The sequence below is a fragment of the Pomacea canaliculata genome, linkage group LG12 (genome assembly GCF_003073045.1).
Source record: "Pomacea canaliculata isolate SZHN2017 linkage group LG12, ASM307304v1, whole genome shotgun sequence".
Classification (NCBI taxonomy): Eukaryota; Metazoa; Mollusca; class Gastropoda; order Architaenioglossa; family Ampullariidae; genus Pomacea; species Pomacea canaliculata.
The window spans coordinates 9,539,472-9,562,657 of NC_037601.1; the positions used below are offsets into that span (position 1 = coordinate 9,539,472).

The following is a 23,186-nucleotide window of genomic DNA, read 5'->3' on the forward strand; positions in this document are numbered from 1 at the left end:
CACAACTTCATAAAAAGTACTTAACTGGTTACTCCTCTGAATGTGCTTTTATATCTGTGTGCACACGCATTCATGTGCACGGTGAGTAGCTGTAATAATAATCATTTTTGTTTTAGCTAGAAGCTACAATTTTTATTAATAATGTACCTCATGAATGGCTGGTTGAGGAAAGAGTCCATTATCATGAGGTGAAGGTATCATCGGATCCAGTGTTGTGGGGGATGCCAAGTTTGGGTAACTTGATACAGGAACCTCTTGAAGGTGAGGGGGGCTAGGATACTGCCCCATCAACTGCTGTGACTGCTGGTAAATAGATGGATAATGACATACTGCTGTGCCAGTTGTGAGTCTGATATTAAGTGGAAATGCTTTTATGATTATTTTTTCAAAGCATAATCACTTACAACAATGTTGTACATGCTATATGTACACGCCTGATTCTCTTTGAAATAAAAATATATGGTCTTCTGTATTTTCCAGTAAATGTAAAGTTTAATCCTTAATGCTGTCCAATGAAATAACACTTGGCACTACTCTGTACAGCTGACTTTCAGCTGCCACCACGCAAGATAATAAGATTAATATAATTTGAAAGTAATAATGTAAACTTAATCAATTAAAAAAAAAAAAAAAAAACCTACTTATGTCCACAGGTTGATTACAGGAAATGTCACAATACAAACTGTTCTAAATTTTAATGCAAGATCATTTAAATTAAAATAGGAATTGAAAAAAAAAGTTTTGAAATCCTTTCTGTAACTTGGTATTACTGGGGTTGAAAATGGAGTTGCCAAATACCACCCCTCCTCACAAAAAAAACAACAAAACACCACAGGTGTGACGAACTCTACTTGGCTTTTATTTCTGAAATCAAGTGCATTTTTTTAAATGCAAAATTACACATTTTATAAAGTTTTAGGTATTTTTCTGACAAGTCCATCTTTCTTAAGGAGCTTTAAAAAAAAAAAAAAAAAAACAGTGCTTACCATCTGTTGCTGGGGCACAGTGTGGATGTCACTCACAGCATTGACAGCCTGAGCACCAGTTCCAGCTGTTGATGCTAAGGTCATAGGTTGTAGGCTGGGAGGTGATGGAGACTTCTCCATGTTAATGGATTCCTCTGCTGCTGACTGGAAAAAAAAATTGAACAACTTATCATCAAAAATAATAAAATGTGCTCAAAAGAGTTATGTGTAGCAACCTAGGAGCTGGTTAGCCCCAGAAAATAATGCTTTTAACGACTAAATAAATTGAACACAGTCCACTCTTTGCACTCTACAGTTGCCTTTAAGGTATTTTATCATTTTAATTTAACCAGTTTACATTCTTTACAAAAAATGAACCTGTAAATTTAGCGCTCAAATTTTACCATTTATTTCTCAAGATTTAAAAGTTATTTTTTCTTTCACAGAACAGACCAATTGGGATTGGTGCTTTACGCTGTGACAGCAGCTATGGCTATATCACGGCAAGACAGCCAGCCCTATAAACCACAGGAGAGACAGCAGCATGGCTTATCTTCTTATCCTATAGAATGTGACATCTTTTAACACACTGATCTGGACCTTGACCTTTGATTTTCATTCACAGATACACCTGAATTTTAAGTATTTAAAAAAATCATAAAAAATAAACTAAACATGACAGGAATAATAACTCAAATTTATAATTATTCTGACGACAAGAGAAATAAACTATTCCTGCATTATTCCATAGCAATTTATTGTAACCAACCTTTGCACCACAAAAAATAAAACCATATTTCCAAAAAGAAAATTTTGGTAAAGGCTGATGGACAACTGATGATCACGTGATGTCTAGCCATGAATTTAGTGGATTTTAATGGATACACCATGTAGAAATGAACAAATATAACTTTTGATGAAGAAGAAGAACTTAAGTATCAGAGATAGGCTAGAAAATTATGACAAATTGCTAGCCATCTTCACATGTGACTAAAAATCATCATCATTTTTTTAAAAGAAAGGCACACCTGGAAAAATTCAGATCCTTAAATTAATATTTTCCTGTTCCTATGTTAATGTGATTCATTTGGCTAAATGACTGGATTTTGCCACATTTTGTAGTAAAAATGATTGAATATGTGTGACCTGAACTTATTAGTTATGAAAGGGGCTGGATATATATGTCTGTCTTGGACTCAAAAGGTTCAACTTGATGCTAAGTCTACTGTCTAGCTCAGACCTGGGCAAAGGCCGGCCCGCCTCCTGTCTCTGACCAGCCCGCCCGCCAGTATATATACTATATATACAGTATTGGGTAAAACTGAGTTAACTATATTTGTCCGGCCCTCTAAAATCATCCCAATTTCTCATGCGGCCCCTTGGGAAAATTAATTGCCCACCCCTGGTTTAGCTGAAAGTGTCTATGACCCTTGCAGTCTAAAAATCCTAGGATGGGGTTCGCTTCCATTTACAATTATTGTAAAAAAAAAAAAGATTGTAATAGGCTCACCTGGGACACCTGACTAGCCCTGTATGCAGCTAACTGTTTCAGGTACTCTTTCTTGGCAAGCTCTGTCTTCTTTTTGTAAACCTGCAGAAAATGTGGACAGTTCCTCTTATGGCATCCATGGCATCAAGGAAGGCAATTCAGAAAAACATAAAATATTTTGGTCTGATGGATGCACATAAAAAGTGTTAAAATGAACACAACTGCTACTGTAGCAGATGATCAGAGTTGAAGAATTAACATTTGTTAAGAGCAATCTCCTATAAGCTGAAAAAAAAAAGAAAGGCCCCTTCATGCCAACTATACAAAAGGACTGTCCACTGGCAATCTGTCACAGTGTCAGTGGTGTCTTTTGTGCCGTCTAGCAATGGTGAATATATGACAACACTAAAATTTTTTAGTCTATTATTTGTATTTGCATACCATTTAACAGTAACTTACAGCACATATTTTTTATTGAGAACACTTTAAAATATCATTTGAATAGATTTCTGGCTCCCTTCTGGTTGTGAAATCACACATGCAGGACTGGATAAATAACAGCTCACCTCTTTACTTTGAACATCTAGCCCATCCCACATGGATGCCACAATCTTTGAAACTTCACCAAAGCTAGCACTTGGATTCTGCCCCTTGATGGCCGCTTGGGTGTCTCGGAAGAACAAGGCATAGGCAGACACCGGCCTGCAAAATCAAGTCGAGATTGTCCATGAGAAATCACCTAGCAGATAGGCACTTCTTCCCATCATCTCAACTCTCACCAAAGTTTATAGAAATACCAGTAGGAGAGAATAAATTTTGGTGAACAGTCACTTGAAAGTGACCAAAGAGTGAGACTACCCACTAAACGAGTCATTCCTGGCATCAAATCGACGAATCGTCAGCTTAAAAAAACATAGAAACCACATACACACACAGCACCTACAACTATAAAATGTTAATAAATGCGTGCTAACAGTAGTTCCTAAATTCTGATAACACTTCATCGGCGGAGAAAGGATCTCTCAACACTGGCAGCGTACCCAAATCTCACGATTTCATTCCCCCTCCCCTCACATGCACAGTAGCCCTATAGCCCCCGTTCCTGTTTTGCAAGCGCGCGCGAGTCAGCATTGAATTATTTAGGTCACTCGGTAAAACTGCTCCACGTTGAGGAGCTTGCCAGCCTAACTCGCGAAACCTAGGTAAACTGTGCATCGAGATGGTAGTATGGGCACCGACAGGGCTGTGAATTTCACAATAACAGTCTTACTTGGCATGCATTCCCGAATGGAGACGGCCGCTACCGCCGGTCAACAGTTCCACGAGCAGCCTCCAGCGCCAGGCAAGCTGACAGGGGAGAGCACTCGCGTGCCTGTAGCCGCTCAGCAGACGACTGTGTCCGTTACTCTTCACATCACGCTGTTGACTACGACACTACGGCATCCATCGCACTACTCAAGCGTCACGATGTCAGCTACACAGTTCATTTATTCCCGTGTTCACGGCTACTCAAGCGCCATTAAGCATGCTTTTAAACCAGGAAATCAGTTTGGAGTAAGTAGACGGTCCATGACATCTAGACTTCTTGTTATTAGATATCTGTTTTCATACATCTCTTAAGCTGATTTTAAAGACAGAAATTTCCGCATCACTCCATTCAGACCTCTCGTCCTTTATTTATTATTAAGCAGACACTTATTTGGCTTAATGATAGTTAAAAGACAGCAAATTCTCTTTTTTGTAATCTAGAGGTTTCATTATCAAGCGTACCGGGTAGATCTAATCTCGCATGCACTCCACATCGGTCGTACTTCGCATGCACAACTCTTTGACATGTACAAATAAATATCCCTTCAACTACTTTGAAGGAGGGCATCTTTCTAAGTTGGCACATACTGGGGACAAATGGACAAACTTTGCACGCGCACTTTTACCTTCACGACAGGATACTTTAGCAAATGGCAGATTGTCCTGTGCTCAATGGCTAACTGTGCTAGCATACACTCATGCAGCATGCGTCCACACACCTAATTACAACACATTCAATACACATCTTAATAACAATTAAAAGAATGTAATTAAACAGTACATGAACACATATATCTATATAAGTGCCATACATTAGGTTATTACATAAATCATGAAACTTGTCTCTCGGCTGTCTCTTCGTGTTTCTGTTCTCCTGGTGATAATTTCACAGTGCATAAGTTCACCAAAGTTCACAAGTTAGAACTCACAAATTCCAATGTTCAGCAGATCACTAAAGATAATAACTCACTGTTAATTCCACGTTCACAAGTTCACCAAGATTCACAGTTCACATTCCCTACTTTATCTACAATAATATTCAAGTCCCTCGGACCTTTTTACGTCTTCTGTCAGACGGACCTTCTGTCGGCCACTCACTAGCCAGCCATGGAAAAGTGATGTTTCTACCCCTGCACCCGACTTCGTTCCTTTCTCCCTTCCGGTGGGTGTATCTTCCTCCCGGTGACCTTGGACATGTAGCAAGGGGCGTTGGTCGCCTTGGACGATACCCGGCCTTCAGCTGGACAATGAGGGGTAGGACAGTTATACAATTACCTCCCCTGGCCACAGGTGAATGGAGGCCGCTCACGTAAGATGTCATTAGCCCCGACTGGTCATCGGTGCTGAATGGGGAGCTATAAACGTTTGGCGCGTCAGCCGGGCTGATGTGCTGCCAGCTTGACCAGTTCTCTATTGTCCCTATCCTACCGGCTCTAATTAAAACGTTGCCCTAACAAAGTAACCAAACACACTAAACATACTAAACACACTAAAAGTAGAAAATATATTTTCTACACAGATCTACCTGAGAAATGAGTTGAACAATTCAAGACTGTGGATAACAGAGCTCATTCGCACAAAGAAGAATGCTAGGGGTATGAAAGATAACGGGTAATATTTTGTAAAGAAAATACATATTTTTATGTCGAGAGTAAATGAGAAAAACGAGCTGAAAAACGTGCTGATCAATTCTCGCTGATGCTTTTTCATGTTTTCTTTTAATCCGGAGGTTGTGTAGTGCATATAAAATAAACAAAAAGCGATCAGAACAAACCACAAATTACACAACTGCAAAACTGAATTTTAGAAAGTTGTTGTTCACAAGACTCGCGGCAGACGACAGAACTGCAGATTCTACCTAAGAAATCACTTGAATAATACAGACAGTAGATGAGAGAAGAGCGAAAATCAAGTACTTCGTTCTGCAGGGAAGAGGAATGTCGAGGGAACGCAGGAAGAATAAATGAAAAGGTAAATATTTTGTAAAGAAACTAATTTACTGTTAGATCGAAAGTAAATGATGTGAAAAATGAGCCAATCGAAAGGCACTAAACAAATGTGCACTGCAAGTTTCGCCAACTCCACGAGAACTTGCGTTATACCAATAATTAAAAAAAAGAACTAATCAAAACTCATTACACACTTGGTAACTGTCAAGTAACAGCGAAACTGGTTATTTGCATAAACACACACAAGCACACTCATGCACACTTACTTTTGTGGTTCGTTCGGATCCTTCTTCTTCTTTTTTTTGAGCGGCCGCTGTTTCTTGGCGGGACTTCCTCCCGCCGCATCCGATCCGTCCGAGGCTGGACCACCGCCACCCGCCTGCACTGACGGCGACACACCGGGCAGCACGCGCGCTTCCACGCTAGCCAGCATCACCGAGGGTACTGGCTCGCCAGTTGCCATGGGAACGCCCGAAGCCGCGCGTTTCATGGAAACCAACTGCAATAGAGAAAGAACCAGAAAGGAAAACATCAGGCTCGGCACTTAAAGCCAGTGCCAGCTACCCGGCGTAGCACTGCAGGCTGTCTTCTCGGGTCCCAATCGATTCCATAGCGAACAAAGGACACAAGTCACCAGTAACGCAAAGTTTCTACCGCATAGCAAACATTGCTTTCTCCTTTACCCAGCACACTTTCACTGCATGCACGCGCGCGCACACACACTCTCACGACACTTAGAGCATCCACAAGGATTTTACTACTTTTCACGGGCGAGTGACACAAACATCACGGATGTCATAGTGGGTCATTAGAAGTACTTCCAGGTTTATCCAACAAGTGTAGGTTCAAAGCTTATCACAAGCAACCGCACAAATTTATGCAGTTACACATAATGTGAGCGCGCCATTACACTGTCTCCTCCGACAATCGATTTTCAGACGAGATCCTCACGCGCAAGCACGTACTCAGCTATGTATGAACATATAGTGTGTGGGCGCCCCAACGCAGCCAATGTAAGCAGAATGGCAGGCACTATCTACAGATGTCTGGCGCAAAGCTAATCCTAACCTCACATCTCCAGTACATGAGCTACTTTAGGTCAGGATTTGTGCGAGGTAGTAATATTTAGACACAAACACGCGACTTTTTAAACTTTCTATTACGGTGTTTTCTCGGAAAGAACCCCTCGGTATGAACACCCTCCCCTCCACCCCCAAAACAAAACCCACCTAACGAATGACAGATAACAAAGAACTAGCCTCAGAAGCAACAAAGAAAAGACGGGTTTTTTGGGGGATGGGTGGGGGCAAAAAATAACATTCAAATAATATGAAATGTTATGAGGGAGAGAAAGGGCATATTTATGGCCGATCTGACACGGCTGAATGCCGTAGCTGTCGTCTCCGCTGCGCGTGGCCTTCGACCGCTGCGATAACGTGAACACGGCTCAATGGTTGTTGCCAGATGCCGACAATGCTTGAGACTGATAGATAAAGGACAGAGAACTAGACACCGCGAGCGACATGTGCGATGCAAGTCATGGACTGGGGTGGGGGGCGGTAAGTTTCTTTGAATGCCTGACAGGCAATGCACCAACGAATGGGGAGTGACTTTCAGCATAAGAATCAAAAGCGGAACAGGAGTAATTTGTAACCACGGTAGGGAGGTTTTTGTAACTAATCGGTGGCCGGCGGCAATATCATGTGTACTTGACCCACGCTGCCCGGGTGGGGTGGGGGTTGGGGTAGCCGTTTCCGAATAACGCACGCAGATGTTCTCCCCATTCATCACCTCTCTTAACCTAAGCTTTGTCGACTCCAGGTGTCAGGCGTCCACGAGATGTTACTGACATTTCGTAGCAAATCTTACTAAACAACTGAAACCAACTGTTCAACACACAAGGACTAAAACTATGCATGCTCGACGTAAATTGAAAAGTCAGATTTTGTGGGGTATACAAGTCCAATGATGTCATTTAAATCACGACAGAAAGTCAGTTTGCATAGTTCACATAACTTATGTTATTCAAATAAGAGATTTCCTTGTGAAAACGTTCATCGTTGGCCGGAAATTTGCTGCCCCACACGACGGGAAGGTAAAGAAAGTTGAAGAAGAGGACCGAGGCTCTTCCTTCCACACGCCGCAGCCAAGACACGGTGAACCCTTGCGCCCCATCTCACCACCTACAGCATGCAGACTACAGGCCCTTTACTTTCAAAGACATGTTTTGGAGCTTAGCAGCTGTACTAACATCTCAATGGAGTTGACTGCTCTTACAACACTAGGCCTCTTTTTAACGGGAGAAATGACCTGACAAATGACAATCGTTTCAACGATGCGACACACACTTGCGTTTGGAATTTAGTCACTGGCTGTCTAGAGCAGACCTGGGCAAACGCCGGCCCGCCCGCCAGTATATATACTATGTATACAGTATTGGGTAACACTGAGTTAACTATATTAGTCCGGCCCTCTAAAACCATCCCAGTTTCTCATGCGGCCCCTTAGGAAAATTAATTGCCCACCCCTGGTCTAGAGGATAGAGGCCTTTATGCAGGATGAATCAAAGCCGAGGCCAGTAATAAATAATCTTCCCCCTCCTTACATTTCACAACATTTGACAAGGTCGAGATCAAAACGGCTCGTAAATATCTACGCCCATCATGCTTTCTCCACTCACAGCGAGGCGATCAAAAAAGATTATTTAGTATTTCTCTTTGTTGTTTCAGGACTAACAGGAAACCACCTTGTGGCTGAAGCGCGGCAAAAAGACAGTACGACCGTCCACGCGTGAATGGTCATAAAAACACGCTGTTTGTGTGTGTGTGTACGCGTGTGCACTCGTGTCGTCGAGGACTTTATGGCCAAAGTGAGCTTGGCGAGCTTTATATGAGCGCCCCATTGTATGGCCGACCATAGGCCGTTAACGTCAAAGGTGTGGCCTGTTAGTACCACAGCTGCGTAGTCCCACACAAGAATTTAGCCGGCGGGAGGTAAGTCTTGCTTACATGCTGATGCTACACAGCCCACCCAGTTCGCCTGGGCAGCCACCCACGACACGCGTGTTAATATTCCTCTTTAATGAATGCTGCACAAAAGTATAAACATGGGAATGAACACCAATAGGACGAACACAACCTATAATAAAAACTAAAAATGAATTACATATTCTTTCGCATCTCTCTCGTGTACACGCACACATGGAAATATACAAATACACATTCTCCCTCCCTCTTCGTCGTTCAAGAATCACGACTCCATAGATGACAAATTAGACAAGGACAGAGTAAAAAAATGTATCCAACATAAAGTCCCAGCTCTAAAACAGATTTCTCAGAAAGATCTTCTGAAATGAACAGTCCTCAAAGGTGTGCACTGGAAGAATTTGTTTCCCGTAAGATTGGCTAGACACTCGCATTCACACAGACTCAGAAAGGCCCTCTTGTAACACATGCTAACCCCATGTATGTTTAGCGGAAGGACACTATTCTCAGATAGGGACCTGACAGACACTGTAGCCAGACAAACTCAATAAACTCCCATGAAAAGTGGCCCAGACGCTACTGCTCACCCCCGTCGAGACCTTCTTTGTGACTTCCCGAGAAACGTTGCACCAGTTGTGGGATCCACGAAAGAGCCAGGGAGTGCTAGAGTTCACTACACGTGATGTACTACAGAATAAGCTCAGCTTGAAATACACTTTAACAGTCTTTCTCACCATCCCTTCTCCCATCTCTCACCTGAGCAAGGGGCAGACAGTCGTCGCTGTCCTCACTGGTCTCCCGGCCTGGCGAGGAGCTATGGGAACTGGCGGGCGACGTCGACATGGCGAGAGCAGTCTGAAAATTCAAATGCTGGGCCATCTGACTCTGACTGATCGTCGACAGCTGCCCCACTTGTTGCTGCTGCTGTTGCTGCGATGAGGACGTCTGCACTACCGTCATGTGCATGGTGGAGGGCGCGGAGGAGGTTAGCATGTCCCCCATGTACACGCCACTGGCAGCTTGGGACACGTGGGACGGCGTTGTGTTGAGCACGGAACTCAGGCTCTGGAAGATGTTGGCGCCTGACGATGTGACGCTGTTGAGCAGACTAATGTCCGGAACGTCAAAGTTCTGCGGCGGGAACTTGGGGGCCAGCGAGTCCATCTCGCCCTCCCCGACCATGCCGCCGGCCACGCACTCGCTCATGGCCATGTTAGGGGCCAGCGACATGGGCTGCATTGCGCCCAGCGCCTGACCGCCGTGCCCTACCGACGAGGAAATGTAGATGTGTGGTTGGCGAGGTGCCTGCTGTTGTTGTTGCTGGGGAGGTGGCTGTGGTATCACGTTTTTACTTCGGTCCTGCTCACTGGGCATGGTGAACGAGCTCAGATCAAAATCGTCATCGCCAAACTCTGTGGCAAGGTACTGCAGCACAAAATATCATTATTTATTTTTTTTTTAAAATGTAACATAGCATGTCACTATACAAAACAACTAAAAATGTAAAAAATAAAAAAAAATACATGCATGTCCCTAGCTGCTAGAGGAAAGTACGTCAGTGCATGCCAGAATATTTTAAACTTGTTGGAAATAAAGCATAAAACAGACAACGAACACCCAACGAACACAAGCATACCATTAGGCTAGACACAAAGATGAAAAAGACTTGAAGAAAAGCTGAACGAATGGAATAAATTCCAACAGCAATGAGACCGACATGACCAGCCCTAGAAAGACAATAACCTGTCACTAGCTTGCGACATCACTTCCTACACTAGGCATGCCTGATAAGACACCAGTACTCAATACATCAGTCTGACCACCAGACTAACGGGTGTTGCTTTTGCATTTATGTGGCCAAACTAGTTTTCCATGTCACGCCACCAACAGCTCAATGGCAAGGTTGGTTTTCTCGCTTCATGACTATGGCCCCAGATGCTTACATACCAAGACACACACTAGTCACACAACTTGTCTCCGAAAGCATTGGTATAGCCCAGAAGTTAAATGGAAGTGAGAGCCGCCTCCAGTTCGCAGTTGTTTACACAAGTTTTCTCACGGTCTTGTGCTTCCTATCAACGGCACCGCTAATTTCTCACAGTGAAACGAATTCTTCGTGCTACAATGAATGATTATTGCTACTCAATGCTACATCTTTAAAAGATATCATGTAGTGGTATCTCAAGGGGGAAACACAAAGCTGGCCAGTTTCTTTCTGTGTCTAGACTGTGTCCGGTTACTGTAAGGACGTCAAGAAAAAAACTAAAGAGGAAACACTGTTACAGTGACAGCGCCCCCTGTCACCCACACCAACTACATCGACCCCTTCCTACCTCGCCCTCCCATCGCCCATTACAATAAATAAACAAACACTGCTGCATGCTGCTCTACGACAGCACAACAGCGCATACGTAGAGAATGAATGGAGAGAGATGGAGAAAAGGAAAGGGCAGTAAGGTGGATATGCCGACAAGAGAGGAAAGAGGGGTGGGGAAGGGATTGGGGAGATGATTGAGTGGAGACCCCGACATCAATTTAAATTAACCATCTGTCCCCAAGTTTCATCTGCACTCGCTCTTTCTCTTTTTCTCCAAGCTGCATGTTCTGTAGCTGCCTTACTTTAGTCTTGTCCTTGCCAGCACAGCCAAAACACTTTCCAGCAGTTAAAGAAGTCATTAAGATTTGCAATGAAAACTTTTTTAAAAGGTCTCCTCTTGCTATAAAAGTGTTAAAATTGATGGAGATCTTTTACAGCGCACATAATTTAAAAAGGAAGCACTTGCTCAAAATCAGTTCTCAACCTCCAAATAGATGGTCTGAAACTTCCATCTGAAGACGTGCTTCTAAATGTTTAAAAGCTCAGAAGATTTTATAGTGTATTAGGCAATGAATAAAAGCTCTCACCAATGCTTTTTGAAAAATTACTTGCACCAAGCATTTTGCACAAGTTATTCGTCTCTTTCTGCACAAGTTATTCATCTCTTTCTCGTTTTGGAAGCAGGCCTTGCTGCACCCGAATGCCTGGTGGCACACGAGTGTCTACCACTACCACCACACAGCTACTGGTACTACCCGCCTGCTACCATCAACAAACGCCTTTCTTACACATTAACACATGTAACCTTCCAGTAATGCTTAAGTTCGTATGATAGCATATTTTTTGGACAAAGATAATTCATAACTCATTCTCTTTCTTTTCTTCCTCGATACAGAGGGGAAAATAAGGAGAACTTTCAAACAACTGACAAAAGGAAGACTGCAGAAAATATAAAAAAGCCGAATTTCTAAAAATGCTCCTTGATCGCTCTCTTAATTCTACTCATTTCTGGGAAACACGATGCCATCACAAGACTTTAAAAAAAGAAGAGGACGAGAAATTAAAGCTTGGGTGCTCCTGCCATTGAGCTGTTGGTGGCGTGACATGGAATGGAGTCCGATCTTCCTTCCAAAGCCTGCTCATCGACCGGAGCCAGCGCGGTCACTGGCATCGTCAAATGCCATTTTCTTGTCAAGACGGCTTTTATCTGATTTTGCAGCTGGAATTGGCTTTCCTCTTAATGTCTGAAAGAAAACATAGCGAGTGGACAGCCTGCAGGAGAACAGCCAAGAGGCCCTTGGCACGAGCAAACAATTATTTACATGTCGCTGCCGCGGCATTCACTAAGCGAAGCTTCGGGCCAGCCGCCCGTGAAGAGAATAGCAAACAATAATTTACCAATCCATGTCTAATTCGAGAATGTCTTTCGCCTTATTTTTTCCCCCTAAAAAGTAGAGGGGTGGGGAAGGCGAAGGAAGTACACTGTCGGATGGCTTCACAATTCCGAACTTTGGCAACAAAACTGTTTATGCGTGGGAGACAACAGGTGTATAGGAGTTTAGCTATGGGACTGAAAGACAGACTGCACAATATATACAAAAGAAGCTACAAAAGATGATGATATGATGTCCGACCGTGCACCTAAATATCTTCAACAACTTATTTTCATTTAGCAAATGCCTGCAAACAAGCCGATGCTCTCAACTTTTATAACAAAGCATCACCAAATACACGCACGCATTTACTTTCGTATAAATAATCCAACCTCGACGACTATAAATTAGCTACGTACATTCAACTTTCATCACTGAAGCCATAGTGCGTCAGAATAATTTTTTTTTAGTAAATGCATTCCCGGATCACTCAAATTACAAATCAGATTAATGATTCAAGGATGAACTGCGATGTGAAAACAGTGGGAACAACCAACAGGTCTTTCATGACAGATAGCAGAGGTGTGCGCACATCGATTCCAAAGAATAATAAAAAGTTTTCGTCCTAAATATAAACAGGCATAAAATGGCTGATTGGTTCAGCTTAAAACCAGCTGTTGTTCGTTCTTAAAGGAAGGTTGACACCAAGCAGCACCTGGGGCCGTGTGCATACACAACACTTGACACTAGCGGCAAGATGTATTGCGCTGATATAAGAACCTTTAGTTATGTGAACAGTGACAGTCCTCACCCATGAGTAGCTATGAGCGCCTTTAGCTAGTGCGACAGCCATCACTACTGATTTGAGATGTTAGCCCTCCAGCTTGATGTCGATGTATCTTTACTTGACAGAAAGACAACGCTAAGCCAACACCAGGTTTACAAGAAAATGTGCAACCTCAATGCCAGTCTTTCAAGCGGCTTTGCGAATACCATCTGTATCTCCTGTGAACTTCCTGTCAAACACTTACGCAAAAGACTCGTCCTCAAGCTCTCACATCCATTATCGTTGTCCAAAGTAACCTTTGACTGATGTCATGTTACTTATGATCGCAGAGGTCCATCCCCAGTCCACAACACAGTTGTTTGTAAACATCCATTAGGGATCGATCCTTGACCCTTTTTACCACATGGCTGTTTACAAAAGTCCCTAATGATTATTACATGTGGCCTGTGACTCATCAGCTGAACTAGCACCTGTCTTTAGTGCATCACGTGACAGTTTTAGACGTCTAGACTGGTACCAATCCCTTTCTACAACCTCGAAAAAAAGAAGAACGTTGAGATACGATCTGACCCCTACATTCTGAGGCCATTCACACAAACTAAAAGGCTGCTCTGCACTTTACTCACTGGTCTCTCCAGGGACATCATAAAATGGTGTCTGCTCTTTGCAAAGAACGTTAAAGAAAACCCTAACAGCAATAATTTCCTATCACCCTGATTGTCTGAAACTAAGGCTTTCCCACACACAGCAAACAGCAAATAAACTGATTTAACTTTCTTACACAGTTATAATGCAATTGGTCCAATGAGACAATATTTATCTATACCTAGCACATTGACGACTGTTGTATTACCAAATTAACGTACAAAAGACATTAGCTCAATGAAAGCGTGCACCCACGCACCACATACACACCCACATGCGCAGGCACGCACCTGCTGAGAATGCGGACGAGCAAAGGGAGGCGAGTGTGTCCGCCGGATGTGACCGTCCCCCCAACTCCGGAGCGCCGCGCTGACCACGTGTGTGCCGCCGGACATGGCGTGTGACGGGGCCCAGGCGTCACCTGGTGCCGTGCGCGCCAGCCCCAAGACAACCATCTCAAGTCTTCTTCCTGAAACTGGCTGGGCGCGGCAAGCTGCTTGCTAATTAACCCGTCCAACACGCCGCTACAAAAGGCGTGCAGCACAATGAAGTCGGGCGCGCGGCTCCACTCGCCGCGCCGGCCTCCCGCCCTGCCTGCCAGCCTGCTCTGCTTGCACCTTGGTGACGACACCCACCCATGTGATGCCTGGCTTGGCGGGGACAGCTGGCAGCCGTCGCGCTCTCTCCCTCACTCACGAGCAAGCGTGCCGGCGAGGGAGCGGACTGGGCTCGTCCTCACCTAAGCTCGAGTTGTACCGGTCCGCAAGTCGCCTTCACCTTGCGGCAGTGCCGCTTCACTACTGTCATTGTTCCCTCGCTTTCCCTTCGCATCAGGCGCAGCAGCAACAACCAAGGGAGATCACTCAGTCTTTTGCCATTGCAGTCCCTTTGCTTGAACTCGTCTACTTGTGCAAACTGTCTCTTGTTTGTAATGTCAACATAATGCTGTGCAGGGCACAGTGGACTTCGCAGGTAAGTGCGTCGAAGGGAACAGAACAAGAACAGCAATTTTCTACGGTGGTTGATGCCCCTACAGAGCTGTCTGAGGAACTCGACTCGACAGAGACAGGCAACTGTGATAACATCAGCGACCAGCACGGCACCAGCTCCTATCTCCATCTACGATCGAGACAACTCTTCAAGCAGTGTGACCTGACACAAAGGAGCCCTCAACATCTCCATTTCTCCAGCGATCACATATCATGACAGGAGTGTTATCGAGTCGCCACTCACTCGCGCACATTAAAACTTCGTCATAACATTTTGAAAGGATAACATCGGAAACAAACCACATGTAAACTGTTTCCCTTGTTTAGACAGGTCCCAACATTAAGAAGAGATAGTGGAGAGACCCTTACAAACTGCCTGCCTGCTAAGGGCGTCACATACAAAACAATTAAGATGTTGGCAGCGACGTTTAAAACTTTACTTCTAACAAAAACTATAGAAAGTAATTTTCCACAAAGTCCTCCATCACCAAAAAAGAGTTTGCATGATTCTCGGATGCTGGGCACCCATGTTTTTCGCTTATTAAACATTAGAAGGTGCATTTCACATCGCCCATGACAGATCACACGTTTCACATTGCCGAGGCGGTTAGAGATGCGCGCGAAAATCGAGAGACTCCCATCACTGACCGATGAATGGAGATCAAGACGGCAGGAACGACTCACAGAAATCAAGGAGGACGTCGGTTAATGAGCATCAGATCACTCGTAGCAGCAAGGACTTTGGCTACAGACTACACGTTCTCTTTAAACAAAGATGCTATTGAACATGGGGAGAAATCGAACTCATGGCAGCACTGAACAAGAGACCTAAGCAAAATAAAGCGGTAGTAATCGTGTTCGCAGAAATAACTGCCATACAATTAAAGAAAACACCATTCAACTGCACAGCTATCATACTTTTGTCTACAGCCAACATTTCAGTTCTCAAAGCAGCGCTCAGCTGATCTTCACAGATTTGTGTCGAATCCGACTTTTGCATGTAACGGCTCAAGTAAAGAAGAAAAGCAAAAACAAGTGAAGCTCTTATTATCTGGACCGATGTATTACTAGTTGTTTAGCAGCACCTACACCTACACGGACGCGTTACCTTACCCACCTACCCACAGGTACTGAGCGGACTGAACGTTCCAATTCCCTTGCTGGACAACTGTGTTACGACGACACAGCGTGTTCACGTATCTGTACGTGGTTCTCCTATGATATTGTACCCACGGGCACAACACAAATGACATTTATACAAGTCTCTAGGACACTTCCAAGTGATGTCCCACCATGTGTCGCAAAGACACTCCATGAGCCAGAAGCCAAGGACACTTTTGATTTGGTCTTCAAGCTGTTAGCCCACCACGTGTCACAAATGTTTTAAGTAGCTGAACCCAGCAGAGTGCGTGCAGTCACGAATGTAAGCCCATATCATGTAGACAAAAATAGTTACAGCCTTGGCCTCTTACAGACTCCAGCATTCAACTCGCCCCGAGAGCGCTGTAAGCACAGTAAGGAACTTTCCATATTATCGAGAACTAGCGCATACACAGTTTACCTACCTATTTAATCATCTCCATAATTTATTGATAAATGAATTAACACCTACCATTATATGAAAATACAAGGAAGATAATTTGAAAATTTCATAAGGTTATTCAAGCTCTTGGTTTTCCTGCTCATACAAAGGAGCCAAGCCTATTATTAACTTCTTTTATTTACACCCACTCACTACGAGACGCACAAACACACACAAAACAAAGGGCAAAGGAATTCTGTAAGAGAGCACTTCAAACCACGAGTAGCAGTTTCTTCTTTATTGACGACATCCTCTCAATACCACGTCTGCCGCCCGTCCCTCCTCTGCTCTCATCTGCCACCTGTCAGCGCCCACCTGCCGTGGTCGGCGCCATCCAAAAGGAAATCAGCCACAGGTGCGTAGAACAGTCAGCTTTCCGGGGCCGCACGAGACTTTGTTCCCCTCGCATGACGCACAGCCTGCTTGCGCTAAAATCACGCCGCTCCGACCTGAGAGTTAGTTCCCTTTTTGTCAACTCCCAGCATCAACGGCCACGGTTGAAGCGGCGATGCTACTGAAGCTCGCGAGAAATCGAACTCTTGCTTTTCAGCTTGGAAGACAATGGACTGTGTTTTGTCGGCACAGGCCTTCCCCACTCCGGCCCTAATGGCTGTTGGTTCTATCAATGGTGCCGTGGTGGGCCTGACGGGCTGGCATCGATCATAAATTAACAAGTGTGCATTGCCACCTGACAAGGCTGGTATTAAATAACACCATCAGTTTATGTAAACGGCTTGTTGAAGTTTTTTTTTTAATGCTTTAGTTTCAAATGGGCATAAATCACTTCGCTGTTTCTGAAACCAGTCAATATGCACAACCCTTTACCCATCACACAGTTTTTTTTTCTCTCTTGCTGAAGCATATAAAAGCACATAAATATTTATAATATTTACAAGACACATGAACTTTCACAGAGGTAAACTTGCAGAAACATTCATACAGGTATACACACACAATTGCGCGAATGCACTCTGAACTAAAGAGCAGGAGTTCACGGTGTAGGCACGATTCTCGTCTAAAGAGGCAAGAGACAAGCTCGTACATCATAACAATGAAGCTCGTACATAAATGAAATCACAAGTGAAAATACTTGTGATGAACAGGGCGCATTTACGTACTTCACTAGCTAACATCCTTCTATGCAAGCACGCTCTAGAACAGACAAAAATCAGACAAAAGCACGAAAAAAAAGAAAAGAAAAAAAAAAGAAAAAGAAAGAAAAGAACCTCTTCCCTCTCTTCCAAAACTTTCACCACCCTCTTTTCCAAGTTGAAAAGCACTTTAAGATGAAATAATTATACAGCAGAACAAGATGGTGGTTTGCCTTCAAAAAGGCAGTACAGACAGGTACTGCAGACATCGACAAAGGACAGTGAGCTCATTTTGCCCTCGACACGACAGCTGCGGTTATGATCACCTTAAATTTTCTGAAAATTTCATACTTCTGTGAGGGGAAAAATTATCACGTGTGCACGTGCGTGAGAGAGAGAGAGAGAAAAGAAGAGATCCAACACACCTGCCCTGAAGACGTGTTCTCGCCACTGTCAACTCGGAGAATTCTGCCCGCGGTACACCTGATGCTCCTGCGGCGACAGCGACCTCTGTTCCTACCAACCATGACTTACAGTTCCTGGAAATGTTGCAGACTAGTCGTACCTGAGGCTAGGTATGTCGTATGTCGTCCAGCTACTTGCCATTAAAGGCTCACCCACGAAGCACTCTCCATGCCCCTGCCAGGTCTATTTTCGTGGATACTCCCAACAAGTTCATAGCAGTAACAGTTCAAAGTGGTCGTCTTTTTCTAGCGACTCCATTCAGCTCCTCTACACACTCTCATAAGCCGCCATCTCCAGGTCATGCTCCCTGCCACTGGCAGCAAGCACAAGCCGATTTAACTGTCGCTCAAACACAAGCGTGCACTCACACGCACGCGCAGACACTTCTGTAGTCGTGTATTTAAAAAAAAGGAGCGGAAACCATCATTTACAGACCCGTATGTTCTGTCACAGTAGTCACGACAAAACCATGTCGTCAACGCACCCCGGTTGCTGACGGCTGGCAGTTGAATTTCCTAGGCTCCACCCTACTCCATAACCGCACAGACGGCATTTAACGCTCAACCCACGTAGTCTAAGTAAAAAACTTCTATAGAACTTTGTTAGTCACGGCACTGTGGAAGGCACCTACACTACCCTCTTTGGACATTTGTACACCAGTCCCTCTCCAATTCTGCAATACGCAGACATTTACTAACTAAGTTAGACCGTATGGATGATTTCTATGTGGAAGTAACTAAAGACTAATTGCTCTTTAGTCGGATTTTACTCACTTCACCAAACGCTGAGTGACTTCTGTTCCACTGACAGCTCCGTGACAAGCACGTGAGCTCCTGCTGTTCGTGCCACTAGACTAGTGCCATGCAGTCAGCCCGGTTACTGGCAGGAAGAAGTGGGGAGGGAATTTGGTGTCAGGGATGAAAAGAATTTTGGATGCGAGTGAAAGACCAAGCTAGGTATCTGTGAGGTGTCTAATCGCAAAACTAAACACCAAGCTAGGTATCGGTGGTTTGTTGTTGATTTTGGTAGGGAAAATGCTTCCACCTTGAGGGATTCCGCACGATAGGAATCTAGGGATATGTGGGGGGAGGGTCGCTGTTTTGTGGCGCCGCAGGTGTTGTCTTCTCTTGCTTGTGCCTTCTTCTCTTGTTGCTGTCTAGATTTGCCAGATTCACATTCGCGTTTTTTTTTTTTTTTGGGCTTCTTTCTTCCTTTTGTTAATCTACGAGGTCTGCCAAGACTGCATTGGTGCTGTACTGTGCTGGCGCCCTCTTTTCCTGCTGTTGTCAGTGGAAGTGGGTGCCTAGGTCTCTAAGGTATCTTGTAGCAACACTAGGCTAGGTATCTGTAAGGTTATCAGGAGCACGCACGTCTACATCACACACACAGACAAACATGGAGTTATTGACGCGTGCTCTTTGTTTTCAAAACATATGCACGTGGGCTTCCCGTCAGTATTTTCGCCCCCCGCCCCGTTCCAAAAAATGGCCTGGTGTTATTTTGATTTTGGTGATTTTCTTTTCTCTTTTTTAAAAATATGTAATTTAATTTACATTAATTTTCTTTGTTCTAAGCCAGGTCGTGCATGATAACAAAGAATAACCAATCTCCTACTCATCATCAACTTATTTGAACCTACTATAATAAATAATCCACTCTCTCTCTCTCACAAGTCACTCCTTGAACACTAAACAACGTTCAACACTTCGATGTCTCCCTTCTACCGAGCTTGCGAACTAAGCCAAAGGCCAAGGGTCCGTATCGGATATTTACGATTTGTCGCCAGTGCGTTGATCATCGAGGAAATTATTATATTTACAAAATCTTACTAATTACAAAGACCTGTTAAAGGGCTACCTTGTCTGGGCAAGAAATTGTGGATCCCTGAACACCCTTAATCTACCCGTCTGTCTCCTTAAACAGCTCTGGCAGGAATGCCAAACTTCGTTCTCTCACTAGTAAACTCAATCTCGGGGGTGGGAGCTCCTGTGAGTACTACCAGTGCACGTGCTCACGTTTTTTCCCACTAACACATGCTACACACAATACACACTAATACATGCTCGCTGAAGCAAGCCAAACCGCATTCCTAAAGGTATCTAAACACCAAGTTAAATATCTGTAAGGTATCCAGTCTCTTTGCTCCATCAGCCCAGATACCGTGAGCTTCATATCAGGTTACAGGTGCGTCAGACAGTTCCACTGAGAACAATGGCGCGCCATCGTCAGCTGATAGGCGCGGCAAGATGCTCTGCTGGAAACCAAGCAGCACACCTGTAATGGGCGGTCAAAGATCTGTCTCTCACATGTAACCACGCCCTCCACCCGTCACGAGGTCGCTTCCACAAGACTACTGCACCCGTATCAGGGAAAGACAACTTGCAGGGTAACTGTCAAAACTAAAAGATCAGAGGTATGAAGGACGCACTTCGATGAAACCTACACTGAGTGCAACCAACCAACCAACCAATGCTGCAAGACACGGACTGCTGTGCTCAACAGGTATAATTATACAGAATGACACTGACATACAGAGAGGTAGTGACTGGTAAAGACCGACAAAGTGGTACTAACTGTTCCAGTGATCTAGGTCTAGACTGTTGTATCCTCCTCCTTCACAACACCAGCATGTACACAACAATGCACAGCATTCAACACTTTTTGGTCATCTACATTAATGAACACGTTTTCTTAGAAAACGAGCGTTCTGAACGACCTGTATTAATGTATCCACTAGCTCTTCACGTCTGGTTTATTTCTTCAAGCACATCTGTTCAGCAAAGGTAGAGGAGAAAGGAAAACGAGAGAAGTAAAGAGCTGAACTTTCACATCCCAGCGCAGATGTGCATACAAGCAGCCTAACACTAAGCATAAGCAATTAAGCGAAAGCAAATTCCACTCCCAAACCACTCACTAAAGTGGTAAATTGCTTGCGTATCACACCTGGACATCAACTCACCTGAGACATGAAGTCCTGGTCAGTCGCATGCGTATTAGCACCCGGAAGTGACATGGTAGACAGCAGGTGACTGTTGCCTCTGTAAGCCTGCACGTACACAAAAGGGACTTTACAGCTCAAACCCTCGGGATTTATAAAAATGAGACATAGTTGAGGTCATCGTCTTAATCACTGTTCTATATCGTCTCTTCTCCATCAAAGTTGCTGTCCTCGTCAGTGTTTGTCCACGTCATCACAAGGGAAGGGTAGACCTCATCGCCACCTACCACGTGAAGCATATTTTGAACCAAAATCCGAGACCTTATCAAACTCTCAACACCCACTCCGCAAATTTTTAAGATACACTCTGTGAAAGTACGGGGTGGAGGTGAGAGTCGGGGTTAAGAAGGACGATGGTCAAACAAAGTCTGAAGCCACCTTAATGTTCTCGTCTGGCAAGACAGGCAGACAGCTCACCGCGCAGACGAAAGTCGTTGATGAGGACACAAGTGTCCAGAACTCGTTAGCGTGCACACGGCACTCTTCATATAAATAACGGCACTTCTCATAAGGTAAGGTCTTTCCTACTGTGTAAATCTATCTACTAGACTGATTTCTCCAGACAACGATCGACTCCTCCATTCTTTAAACTTTGCAGTCACGTCATTTCCGAGGGTTTTGCTCCCTAGTTGCCGGCTATTAAGCTGGAAGAAAAACCAATTCAACGTCTCATAAAACGTGACATTACCAGTGACGGATATCAAATCGATGTTCATGGCAAGCAAAGGACCACGAGGAAAAAGAAAATTAAACTGCATCATACGAAAAAGGGTAATTGAATGAGAAACAAAACATTCGTATCTGAAGCTATAAATATGGTGCAAACTGGCAACTACAGAAAAATTACTGATAATCAACTTGTTCCAAGACCAGTTTCTGCCACATCCCGTGGAACGAGGACTGCTGCGATGACTAAAGGTCTGTCGAGCGACGATTCATCATTATCCAGACCCTACCCACCTCATGACTTGCGATCAATACTGCAGGGAGAGGGCCAATTACATCCCACCAGTCCTGGTCATAGCCAGAAACGGATGGCTGAGGTCTAAAGCTAATCTGCGAACTATGTGGAAGTAACGAGTCCCCGCCACGGACCAGGGACCGCAGTCCCTACTGCCACAGTCTTTCTAGTTTTTTTTTTGTTTTGTTACAACCACACAGACACACACACACACTTATACACACCTGCATGCGCGAGTAAAGGAAACGGGATGAAAGCGAAGATGAGTATCGCCTCTAGTAGATCCGTGGACATGATATCTGGTGTTTACATGAAAACAATAAATGCGCGAGGCTGGAGACATGGGCGTGATATGTGGTATTTATTCAAAAACAATAAATGCGTGAGATGTGGACTTGATACGCTCATTATGATGACCCCAAGCTTACCTTCATTTGCCCCTGATGTATTTGACCTCGACAATTGAGGAACACGTGGATGAGATACATGCACAGAATTATAATTATTTGCCCGGTAAAAGAGCTGAAACTTAGAGCTCCATCCCTCTTTCCACAACAAGAAGAGTCCCAGCATCCCACCCTCCCTCCGTGCGCGTGCGCGACAGCGGAAAACGGTGTTTGTGACAGAACGCGACAAGCCGAGCTGCAGGCGGCGGTGTTTGAGGATGATGGCGGAGGAGCGGTGTCGGAAAGCGACCGGTGATTAATGAAACTTTGAAATGCGAGATGTTTGCGCTTGTTTGATCGGCCCCTCCTCCTCTTGTTTTCTCTTCCCCCGTTTCCGTTACAGCCCCTTCCCGCTTTCTCTCAGCCAGCCCTTCTCTCCATTTTCCCGCTCAGTAGTTTTTGCCAGCTGCAAATTAATAATAAAATGAAGCCAGTTCCTGTTCGCTAGCAACGGTGCTGTGCGCTGCCTTCGTCCTACTCGCAGACATTCGCAGTCTTTGAAGGGAAAGGAACAGGTTTTAATCTGTTTGCATGCAATAAATGGCTTTTGTTTTAAGGGACTTTTGTACGAACGCGGTTATTAGTCCTTAGATCTTTTAATCACGTGACTTGCCGGCACTTGCCTCTGTAGTTGTCCCACTGAGCCTGGGAGTACAAGTACCTGTGCGCACCGAGAAGCGCGCTAGCCGACGACAGATACAACATGGATGCACAGGCCAGCACGCACAAGAAAAGAAAATGTTATAAGAGTTGAGTGGATAAGATGGTTATTCATGCCCGGGCACAAAAAGACGGGCATTGCAACTTGCAATCCGCTGTTGTTTTTTTTTTAAAGTA

At 44.4% G+C, this 23,186-nt stretch overlaps 1 protein-coding gene across 6 annotated transcripts in view; it reads right to left on the reverse strand.

Annotated features, from left to right (window-relative positions):
- The window catches only part of LOC112576759 (thymocyte selection-associated high mobility group box protein TOX-like), a 57,130-nt gene that overhangs the window by 5,875 nt on the left and 28,069 nt on the right, over window positions 1-23,186 (reverse strand). For 2 of the 6 annotated variants that reach the window (XM_025259442.1, XM_025259440.1), the window contains exons 2-8: window positions 20,904-20,990; window positions 9,452-10,120; window positions 5,978-6,210; window positions 3,021-3,156; window positions 2,476-2,556; window positions 987-1,130; window positions 148-303 (exon numbers count right to left, since the gene is read on the reverse strand). In XM_025259442.1, the coding sequence (XP_025115227.1) occupies window positions 148-303; window positions 987-1,130; window positions 2,476-2,556; window positions 3,021-3,156; window positions 5,978-6,210; window positions 9,452-10,120; window positions 20,904-20,957 (1,473 nt within the window). In that variant the 5' untranslated portion in view covers window positions 20,958-20,990. Of the gene's footprint in view, window positions 1-147; window positions 304-986; window positions 1,131-2,475; window positions 2,557-3,020; window positions 3,157-5,977; window positions 6,211-9,451; window positions 10,121-14,107; window positions 14,586-17,904; window positions 18,045-20,903; window positions 20,991-23,186 lie in introns of those variants that run through there. The other 4 variants (XM_025259441.1, XM_025259439.1, XM_025259438.1 and 1 more) reach the window with 4 other exon arrangements.